The sequence below is a fragment of the Eufriesea mexicana genome, unplaced genomic scaffold (assembly GCF_001483705.2).
Source record: "Eufriesea mexicana isolate 0111107269 unplaced genomic scaffold, ASM148370v2 scaffold377, whole genome shotgun sequence".
NCBI lineage: Eukaryota > Metazoa > Arthropoda > Insecta > Hymenoptera > Apidae > Eufriesea > Eufriesea mexicana.
In genome coordinates this window covers 1-11,399 of record NW_016908524.1, presented here as the reverse complement: position 1 = coordinate 11,399, position 11,399 = coordinate 1, and the positions used below count along the sequence as shown (strand labels likewise).

General features: G+C 32.8%; 2 protein-coding genes across 2 annotated transcripts; both read right to left on the bottom strand.

The window, feature by feature from the left end:
* Positions 1-247: 247 nt before the first annotated feature.
* On the bottom strand, positions 248-6,073 carry LOC108556250 (carboxypeptidase B). The gene is made up of 8 exons (XM_017912260.1): positions 5,990-6,073; positions 5,264-5,576; positions 4,426-4,725; positions 4,251-4,338; positions 1,764-1,909; positions 1,248-1,304; positions 1,074-1,158; positions 248-475 (listed from the first exon to the last, which is right to left on the bottom strand). The coding sequence occupies exons 1-8, from the start codon at positions 6,070-6,072 to the stop codon at positions 291-293; spliced, it is 1,257 nt and encodes a 418-aa protein (XP_017767749.1). The 5' UTR covers position 6,073; the 3' UTR covers positions 248-290.
* Positions 6,074-7,271: 1,198 nt separating this feature from the next.
* On the bottom strand, positions 7,272-10,074 carry nbs (nibrin). Its single transcript, XM_017912258.1, has 9 exons — positions 9,922-10,074; positions 9,715-9,848; positions 9,474-9,631; positions 9,239-9,398; positions 8,906-9,161; positions 8,682-8,819; positions 7,593-8,614; positions 7,419-7,502; positions 7,272-7,340 (listed from the first exon to the last, which is right to left on the bottom strand). The coding sequence occupies exons 1-9, from the start codon at positions 9,944-9,946 to the stop codon at positions 7,272-7,274; spliced, it is 2,046 nt and encodes a 681-aa protein (XP_017767747.1). The 5' UTR covers positions 9,947-10,074.
* Between the last annotated feature and the right edge of the window lie 1,325 nt (positions 10,075-11,399).

The window sequence follows — 11,399 nt, the reverse complement described above, 5'->3', positions numbered from 1 at the left end:
CACATTCGCCTTTCAACTTTCTGTGAGGATTATTTGCCAGGTGGCACGATATTTCTTTAGAACAGAGCAGTCTCTTGGTAATTAATTCAATGTTTTCGGAATAAGAAAGGTGAGGTTGCTGATAGGATACCTTTGTTTTAATACAAAATAGAATTTATTATTGATACATGAAATTTCTTCCATGTTGGTACATTGTGAGAGCTGCATCAACTTTCACGATGCGAATTGGTACATTGGGATCGCTGGGTCTCCTTGTTTATACAATCAGAGTGAGCCACAGCATTACACGTTTAAGTTTCCAGAACGACATGCTTATGAATCACTTTCATAGCTTCGAATGTCTCGATACCAACAGGTTTGATCTCGGATACTGGTAACAGGAATCCAGAGTCTCCACCGGGTAATTCGTAAGTGAACGACATATTGATACCTGCTTTGGCCATAGCCCAATCATCTCCACCTCCAGCAGATGGATCTAAAAGTTTGGTAGCAAAATACAAATATATGGAATATAATACAATATCGAAGACTTAAATAATTTAATTTAAGTATTCGCGATACTCTTCAATCACGAATTTCTTTATCACTGACACGATACTTAAATGTTCGTATGACTGAGCTTTTAATGCTCTGATAAATTTTAAACGTAGACATAATTAATTAAGACACAATATATGTCTCTTCTACCGAGAAAATGTAAATACTTGAAATTTTAATTTAACCTTTCAAGTCTCGAATTCTAATCCTTAAATAATTGCGACTTAACTACCCAACAGTTACGTTTAATCGCACTAGAAAATTCATAGTTAAAGTACAGTAAATACAGTCCAGCCGTTGAAACTAATCTTTTCTGGCCATAATTCAACTATTTTAACGTGACTCTATTATATTAACTTACAATAGAGCTAGTATATCACGGCTATTCTATGATATACTGTACGAAGTCGACTCCTCAACAAAGAATTATATGGTTATTATTTCGATGATATGTTGCTTGAAACGCGGCATTTTATCGATGATAAATTTGATCTTTCATCCGGCAAAATATTATGCTAGAAAAATAGGTTACTTACACAGTGCATTGCTTGAGGTTCCAAAGATGTATCGAGTACCGCGATATTCAGCGATAGCATCCGCACATTTAGTAGCAAGCCGTTTCTAGAAAGAGTAAAGCAAAGGTAATGGTAATGAAAGATGTATTTATATCTTCATTGATATGATAGTATGTATTAGAAAAGTTTACTGACCAGTTGCATTACGTTACGAGGTAGTTCAGTTGTGTAACCCCATGGGTATAATATGTACTGAAAAAGTCATATTTTTAATATTCCATTATGTAATGTCATTGATTTGATGATTAAAATGCGTTAATAAAAAATGTGTTCATTTCTTAATTATTCTATTGTAGGTAGGATCAATATTAACCCTTTGCACTCGACGACTTTTTCGTTACAGAGAAATAGTAATTTGAAGACTTTCTGTCATAGAGTCGACGATAGTTTTAAAATGGCAAATGAGAAATCGTATGCAAATTAAGATGTAGAATTATTTTTCTTCGACATTCCACACATCGTTAGGTAATTTGAAATTTGATATATTAATTAACGTCGATCTTTAGAATCTGATTAAATGGTGACTGAGAGTCACCTCTCGAGTGCAAAGGGTTAAGATACTATTAATAATAATGCACATTTATGTTGAATATTTAGAAAATTAAATTAGTATGCTTTCAAAAAGAATTCAACAAAATTTGGTAGAATTACCTGGCCATATGAATGTAGAGTAATGTAGGCCTTGATCTGTTGTTTTCGGTCCAAAATGAATTTACTCATATACGTAGTTTCTAGTTCGGAGAATGCTTTAGGTCCAGCATAAGTATCGCTGCACGGATTGCTGGATGCACCAATTGCTGCAAGCGCGCGATTCCATTCGAATTAATAGTGGTGGCGAAATTAATTCTCACCGCGCTTTTTGATATTTCATAAATGTCATAAATTCTCTTTTAAAATTGTTCGCGAGCGTGCCGCTGTACTTTTGTAGAATAAAGGGGAGGAAAAATTGCAGTGGATGAAAGGCGACCAATCTTGCGAAAGGGAGTCAGGGGCAATCTAACGAAAATTTTTAGCACACGCGTCGAATTTCCTCGCGAGAAATTTAATACGTGGAAGTGCTGCCACGAATTTCCCGTAACAGGCAACCTTCAAATAGCAGGACGAATTAGACGTATCTCAATTTAGAGAGTTGCTACTACGGCGTGGCTTCTGTTTACCGCGTTTCGCGAATTTATTTCCTAGAAATTCAGCAAACAAGAAAAATTAGAGCTAAAGTGCGCTTCCAATTAATTCCTCGATCTTACCAATTTTTTAAATCAACAAATGAAAATGTTTTTGCTATATTAAACCTTTGCACTCGAGAGACGCCTCTCAGTCACCATTTAAACAGATTCTAAAGATGGACGTTAATTAATATATTAAATTTACAATTATCTAACGATGCGTGGAATATCGAGGTAAAATAATTCTACGTCTTAATTTGCATACGATTTCTTATTTACCGATTTAAAAATATCGTTGACTTTATGGCAGAAAATTTTCGAACTACTATTTTTCTGGGATGAAAAAATCACCGAGTGCAAAGGGTTAATACGCTGACTGCCATATTGGTCATCGGTGACCAACACTTTAGTGGGGGGCCATGGTGGCCACCAGTGTTCGGCGATACTAATTTCTTTAATTTATATTCGTTTTATTTTAACCATTCTTTGAAAATTTGAACAACGTAAATAAATAGAGCATTTTTAATTGAAGACGTTTACAACTTGCACCATTTTTACTTTCGTCATATTATTTGATAATTTATCATTATATTCTAATAATGGAAATTTTATCGTGACCCCCTGAGTGTGCTATATAAAAGTGCGTGGCAGTCAAAGTGTTAAACATCGCGTGTCGAAATACATATTTCACAGATCGCTTTTAATCCCTGCTGTAAGTCTCAAGTCGCATCAAATTCGCCAGCTTCATTCACGAATATCCATATTGTATAATCAAGCTTATCTACTTTTCCCAACTCAAACGCAAGATCGATACACCGAAATCGTCGTTTTGACAGAGGGAAAATGAACGGGGAACATTGTTAGCACAACGAAATCCATGGTCGACATTCGTTACGTCACGGAACAACTTGTCAGACTTCTCAAAAGTCAGGGTGTCTGCTGAAGAGAGACTAGAGAAGTAACGACCGTGCGGTAACGAGCAAGTTTTTATCACGCTCAATCATAACTTCAATGAAAACGACGCACAATTGCTCTCCAAAGAAAAGTTAGAGAGAGCGATAGGCGAGGTAACCGTAACAGGTACACGTTCTGCAATGAAAGAGAGAGAGTGGACGAGAAACGTGTTAGCTAACAACGCAAACTCCCGTTCCCGTGAAATTATTTGCAATAGGAACGTCCCGCATGGCCATTTCAACGAGATGACATTATTCTACGAAAAATGTCAAGTTTCCGTAAGGAAAAAAAACTCGGAAGAAAATTAATCATGCTCATTGAAATCACGACCATAGTGTCTTGGTCGAGTTTCATGGGAATAAATTCAGGCGAATTCCTCTGACTAATATTTTCTTTCATCTATTGTAATATCATCCTTTTATCGTGAAATTTTCATTAATTCATAAAGGGCACGGTGATATCATTTAAGAGAAGAAAAATAGAAAATAAAATGAGATTATATTAATTAAAATCACGGCAATGGAGTCTTGGTGGAATTTCGGAGGAAAAAATTTAAATGAACGCTTTTCCGAAATATTTGCTTTCATATTTCATACTACCCAGGAAGTCGTCTAAAACGATAAAAGGAAATAAAGTTAATTAAAATTTCGAGCGTGTAGCCTCGGTGAAATTTCATCGAATAAATTTAAATGAATTTTTCTAGAAAGTATTCGCTTCTCTCTTTCCCGATAAATATTATGACCTTTTTATCACGAAATTTGCTCGATCTGTATTAACAGATTATCAGTAATATGACATCTCACACGCGTTGTCACACTGTTATCGATAAAATATTAATTGTTCTTGTTCGATAGGATTGGCACACGATAAAACGGAAACGATTGTGCGATTGATCTATACCAGAATTATATAATTAATCACGGTTAATAATAAATTATTGTTCAACGTGACTTCTTGCAAGATGTCTGCTTCAAATATATCCAAATACGTGATCGCATTGTAAATAAAGATAGAAACTTACTCATCCATGCTATGTCGTAATTCCGATTTCCGTCGACTCCCTTACAGGCTGAACCTATGTCGGACCTCGTTTTCCTCCATAACCGGTTCTGAAACGTATTTTGAAGGATAGACGTATTATTTCGAATTTTCCCTAACGCTTTGGCAGGACGAATTGAATTTCTCGACGACATTACCGAGATTCTGCTATGTGTGAACTCGTAACCATCTGGATTCAAAACTGGCAGTATGTACCAGTCAGTAAGTCTCAAAAGCTCCTCGTTGTTCTCCACTATTTGATCGATGAAGTAAAGAGCTGTCACTGGAGCAATCCATTCCCTAGCATGAATTCCGCCATCAATGAAAATAGCTCTTTTTTTTTCACCGGTAGACAGCTTCAGAAGTTTCATTGGTCGTCCTTCGTAGGTATGACCTATGGTATACACTGTGGCTATATCATTGTGCGTGTTTGCTATGTATTCCAGGTAATCAGTCACCTATGAATAGATTAAGCGATACGTTCAATCCTGCAAAATCGCCTATTTAATTTTTAGTGGTTTGAGCGATAAAAGCATTTTCAGATTTTTCTAAATGAATTTTTAACCCTTTGCACTCGACGAGATTTTCGGCTAGAGAAGAGTAGAAAATCAAAGATTCTCTATTAAAAAACTGACGATACTTTTTTGAGCAGTAAATAAAGAATTTTATAATAATAGAATTGTAGAATTATTTGATTTCCATACCTTGCACACTGTTACATTACATTAAATTTAATATATTAATTAATATCTATCTTCCAAATTTTATGAAATGGTGACTGAGGGTCACCTCTCGAGTGCAAAGGGTTAATAGATGAAAATATGTGTAATTATAATAATGAATATAATTGTTCGTAACAGATAAACGTCTGAATATTTAAATATTTAAATTGTCGTTTTCTCTAAGTCGTATTTTCTAAGATGAAATTTATTATTTAAAGGGAGGAAGTGAATTTTATTTTTCGCTACGGCCCTTAACATTTTCAGCTTTACTTACCTCTTTATAATTGGGATAGTATGTAAACGGGAATTTTCCAGAAGTAGCCCGACTTCTCATTCGCAATCTGCGCTCCACTTCTTGCGTGATGCGTTCTTCTGTGACTGCTTCATGAACATCCTCGATCATTATCGTGTAATTCATATGATTTTCCTCCAGGAGGGTTTTAAACGCCTCTACTTTGTCAGCTGTCACCATAACGTCCACGAAGTCCGAAGTGCTTTTCATGAAGTCGAAGCCAGGAGTATCCACGAAATTTTTCAAAAGTGAAAATTCCTCGGGTGTTTTGTATGAAACGTGGAGACTCTGCATCCTATAAATATTTTAAAGAAACGATAATATCCCTTGCACAGTAATAATTCTATAATGAAAATTGAAATAATCACATATTTTGTCTATCTATTTTAAATGACTGAAGATTAAAAGAAAAACTAATGAAACTAAAACTTTATAGAAATCAATAGTTTTGAAAGAGACACCGATAGCTTAGGAAGTAAAACGTTGTTAAAGTAAAAATTATTTCTGTCCATTTTAAACAATTGAATTCCCAGATATCTTTTAAAGCTGTGCTTTTGTAGAAAGCAGGTGTCTAAATACAAAACTATTGTCAATAATTGAAAAATAAAATTCAAAGAGGAGAGACCAAAATATTAAAAAAAGAAGGAAATTAAAATTAAATGGAAGATTCAAAAGAAATTGAAATTAAAGAGGAGAAATAAAACATACCCTTGCAAGGGAGGCAGAACCTCTTCGTCAGCGGCCAAAACGGTCGCGACAAAAATTGTCGCGATCAGAAAGGAGATACGCATGTTGGCTACTTTCAATTAAAGCTGCTACTTATTGTTCAAGTTTTATATATCGTGTCGTATCTACTCAAACCAACAACCAACGTGATATCAAATCGTACTAAAACGTGGTTCATCTGAAGGTTGATGATTGATGGGAATTCTGATTGAAACATTTAAGAATATAAAATTTGCTGTTACGAGTGGTAGAAAGCGACGTAAAATCAGTTTTGTCGAGAAGACATTCTTATCGCGAAAGATAGCATTAATTGAGATTTTCATTGTAGAATCAGTAATTTGTAGATTCATTTTCAATCTGAAAACATTCGATAACGTTGCTTGGCGATTTATTTTGTGATAAAAATGATGTATCGATAACGTTACAAATTCCATATCTGTTTAATTTGATACATGTGCAATCTTGGTGAATTTTTGTAAAATTTTATTCTTCCATAAATAGGATAAAGCAATATTATCGCGTTGTCTCTTTCAGTAGGCTTAAGTTAATCTATTTAGAAAATTAATTATAGTAGCAGTTTTATCTGTTATAAAAAAATTTCTTGTTACTTTATATCTATAACATCCAGTATTCTAGTAAGATAGAGAGAAAATTGTTTTGATACTGATTTTCTTTATACTAAGCTTGGGATAAAGTAAAAGAAAATATAAATAAATTTTTAGGAAATTATTTTATTCGATGAACATGGACAATATACATTTACATATATGTAAAAATGATATGAAATATAACGTAATAAATTATAGTAACGTTAAGAAAAAAGAAGTAATATTTATCTTTAGGAAAATTATGTTTGTACAATTCACACAAAAACAGTAATCTCATAGGGCTTACAGCAGAAGCATTAATATGATAGAAGCAAAGTAATTATTAAACTCAGATAATTATGCTTGTCAAATTTTTTCACTTTCACTTATTTTCACATGTGCAGTATACAAAATACTCAAGAGAAAATTTTTTTTATGGATATATGTATCATAAATAAACAAAAATACTATTTAATATACAAATGTTTCATATAAATAACTATTCACAAAGTGATTTTAACAAAAATATTAATCAATAGAAATAAATTCTAGTATCAATTAAAATTACATAAAAATAATAATTGAAAAGTTATAAAAATAATGATATCCATTTATAATTTTTAATTTACTTTGTAATGAAAATTAAACTTTGGAATGTAAAAACAAGTTAAACTTTGTTATGTATCAGAGTTCCATACATACATCTCTTTTAAACCTATCCGTCTTGTAGGTGTTATATTGTAAACCTAAATTGATGAAAGTTACAGATTAATATTTCTTTAAATGTCTTTAGTATAAGATTCACTAAATATTTTGCAATTTACCTTTTTAAAATTTTTGCAATTAAGAATGTTTCGAAGAAATGATGAATTATATCCCAATAAAGTGTTAGAACTCTTTTGTTCCTCCTACAATTTTAAAATAAGTAATGTACACTTCAAACGTAAACTTTCATTTGTAAATGTTACATCTATAACAATCTGGAGTATAGGACTTACAATACAAGAATTGAAAGTACTTGGTTGTAATTTTGTTGTGTTTTCAATATCTGAATTCTTTAAACATATCTTTTTCTTGGTAGATGTAAGAAATTCTGTATCGCTATCATCGCTAAAATATCTACGTGTTCTCTTAGATTCTTGTGGTTCTTCTAACGTTTCTGATATACTACTATCTGTTATACTACAATCTTGATTATTATTCATTGCTGTTTGTAAATTATGTTCAATTGACAAGTTCATCATTTGTTGGTCTACATCTTCGTCTTGTAAATCATTTATTTCGACTAAATTACTCGATTTTCTTTGTGAAACAACTTTATTATGATTTTCATTATCATTCAATCCTGGGTTTTGTAATTCAAAGTCCTCGTTTTTATCTAACTCTGTCACTTTGTGAAGTAAAGTTTCTTTGCTAATCACTAATTTCTTTGTGTGTTCAGTATCCTGTGTATTTCTGTTTTGTTGTGTTTTCAAATTTTCAATATTATGTGTAAAACATTGATTACTTTTTGGTGACATGTCTGAATAAGATGAATCAACTGTTTCGGGAATACAATTTGTGTTCCCTATAGGTTGCATTATTTCTTCACTTTCCTCTACAGTTAAGACATCAGTAAAAGTATCTTTTGTTTCTTCAATGATTCTTAGGTTATTACATTTTGGTTCTTCCATAGATTGTTCAATAGAATCCTTATCTAATAAAGCTAGTGCTTGACTATCAAAGTTATCACATGTTTCAGGAATAATCTTTGTTGTAAGTACACTATGTTTTACATTTGTATGTCCTGATTTAAGCTGAATGCTAGAAATTATTTTCGGTAATATTTTCAAATCAGATCTTTCATCTTGTGTATCAAGATTTAAAATTTTAGATGGATGATACTTTGGTTGTGATCTTTTCAACAGCTTTGAAAATTTATATTTTGGATTGCAATATTTTTCTACAGAACAATGTAATATTGAAAGAGGAATTTCGGAATCTGATATCATTTTACACTCATTTGCTTGTAATGCATTGACTGAAATAAAAAACAGAGGATAATTAAATATATCAAAACACAAAACTAGTGTATGATAGTCACTTACATATTGAATCATATTCAGGTAAAATACTTTCCGTTGACTGTGTTTCATTATAATTAGGATATTGTAGCACAATAATATTTGGAGCACAAAGTTCTTTAATAGTCAAATGTTTCTTTGAGTATAAAAGTGATTTACCACCTATAATAGATTTCTTGTTAAAAACAGTATTTAATTGCTTCACCAAGTTAAATAATTTATTCTTCGTTTAATTTTTTACTATGTACCTGCCATACTAATAATTTTTGCATATATTTTGTATTGAGAAGTACTGAAATGTACAAATATTAAATTCTGAAATAATGTTCTCCGTTTTACATTTGGAGAAAGTAAATATTTTTGTTTGTCAACTAATGTTTCGCTAATTATTGGGACAAAGTCCTTTATGCCTGGGAATTCTTCATTATTGTCAATTGCAACTTTAAATTGCTCCCAATAAGCTACAGTTACTATTGGTATTGCAGCAGCCAAGGCACAAGTAACCTACTTTATGTCAAAATTAGCAATACGAATTCAATTGAAAAATACAGTAATTAAATTATAAAATTGAAAAAAAGAACCTTTTCAGTCAATGTAGCTTTTGATACTGTTAAATAAGTACATCTGCTTGTCCATTCCTCAGAAATTAAACCATCAATTTCACCCATTAAATATTCAAGTTTAGATTTATCATCAACGTTTAAAGTTGAAGTGACTATTATTATAGGTACACTTACTATCCTAACATATAAATATCTTCAATAAGAACTTGTCTATAGATCATGGATAAATAAGAAATAAGGACTGAAGCTTTACGTATATAAATGATGCTGCAAACCAAATCTTATCACATCATTGTGCTTGAAAATGTATTCATCTGCAGTTACTTCCATCGTTTTCTCTCCATATAAAATGTATGTACCATATTTTGAATTTAAATCTTTTAATTTACATATAGATGTGGGTCCATCCAGCTGCAACAATATGAAAATATTTATTTCATAAATAATATTTCATCTTACAATTATTAAAACCAATACATATTTCCGAAACATACCGGTATGAAATCTTCGGGTATGACAGAAATAGAGGCATGTAACCTGCTAATTGATTCGTCATTTTGCAAAACGATGTCAGCCTTCTTTCTACCAAATGTGATACTCTTATTTGGTTTGAAATATAAACGTTTTCCTGTAAAGCAAAATGCACTCAATAGCATTTATAATAAATATTTAGAAAGTAAAACAATTTAAAACAAAAATACCAGTTGCGTCTACTAAACACCACATTATGTCGGGTTTCTTTTGTAATTATTTTCTTTTAAAATCTTCTATTATTACAAATATTGAAACATTCTTCCCTCATTTGTAGATTTTCAAATTATTCAAAAATATCTACTGCAAAATTCTAACGGATTATAAACACAATTTTCAATGCAAACGTAAACTAAACACACACTGACGCTTTTTTCGTGTTTCTTATGATACAATAGTTTTCGTCTTTATCATCCATGACAAAAGGTTCTTTCACATTTTTACACAGTGATGAAAGTAAGAAGGCATATAGGATACACTTAACAAAGAAGATGTGCATATAAATAAATCGATTTCTCTATATACGTTTTTATTTTAAATTTTGAAAATATGTGAGTTTTATCATGACAATGTTATTTTCAACTTTACCGATAAAAGGTAACTAGTCACAAATACTTTTTAGATAATTTGTGCACCGACGCAATCGGTAACTTGAGGAATTGTAGAGCATAGAATATACCGACCGTGGATGTATAATACATCTATAACATCATTACAGCTTACTATCGACAATCGATCATGTCTTACTATAAGGGTTTTACTGTGTCTTCCTTGTTCAGATTCTAAAAAGATAATGTCCACTGGCATTAATCACACTGTCAAATCACAACAAATCTTAAGATTTTTTGTAATATGAAATATCCATTAGGTAATTCTTGTTTTACTGTCCTGAACACAAACCCGTATTCGATACTGTACTATCAGTTTCCAAAAAATGTGACTTTTTCTAAAAAGAAACAATTTTTGCCATTGCTTGTGGCATCTAAATTTAGCAGGGTCATGCATAATCGGCATCAAAATTATTGTTCAGTAAATCTCACTTTTTATATGCATAACATGAATACATCTGATGATCATGACACTCATCCTCGCCACTGCCACCCTTGTCGCGCATCGGTTCTAGGGTCGTCGGCGGGCTGGCACTCATCTCGGTCAATCCGAGGGTCTGTCGGCCTTAGTCGTCCTGGGCACCAGCGCGTGTACGACCGGGGTATGGGTCCTGTAGCTGGACATTGCATATGGGTCTACGGTCAGACCCCATGGGATGATTAATTTCTCCCCTATGTGGCAGGGGCCTGCGTGACCGTACACAAGGCCTCGCTAGGGACCCTCGGCTTGATTTTGGATGTTTCGTTGGTTCGTCGATCACTCTCGTCCCCGAGTTAGTCACGGCAGGGTCTATGGTGGCTGGGTGGGCTAGGTTTTATCGGGAGGGTGCCGAGGCATGAAGTTGTCTTGTACACAAGAGTACGTCTCGTAAGCTAGTCGGTCTTTCGAATAATCGCGATCTCGTTCGGGCGCGCCGCGATTTTTCACTTGCTCGCATCTCTTATATTTCATTCCCTATTTTTATGGGAACTTATTTTATTGCGACAGTAGAGTTTTAGTATACCGAACAAACAGCCCTTTTGTAAGACACAGAATAAAA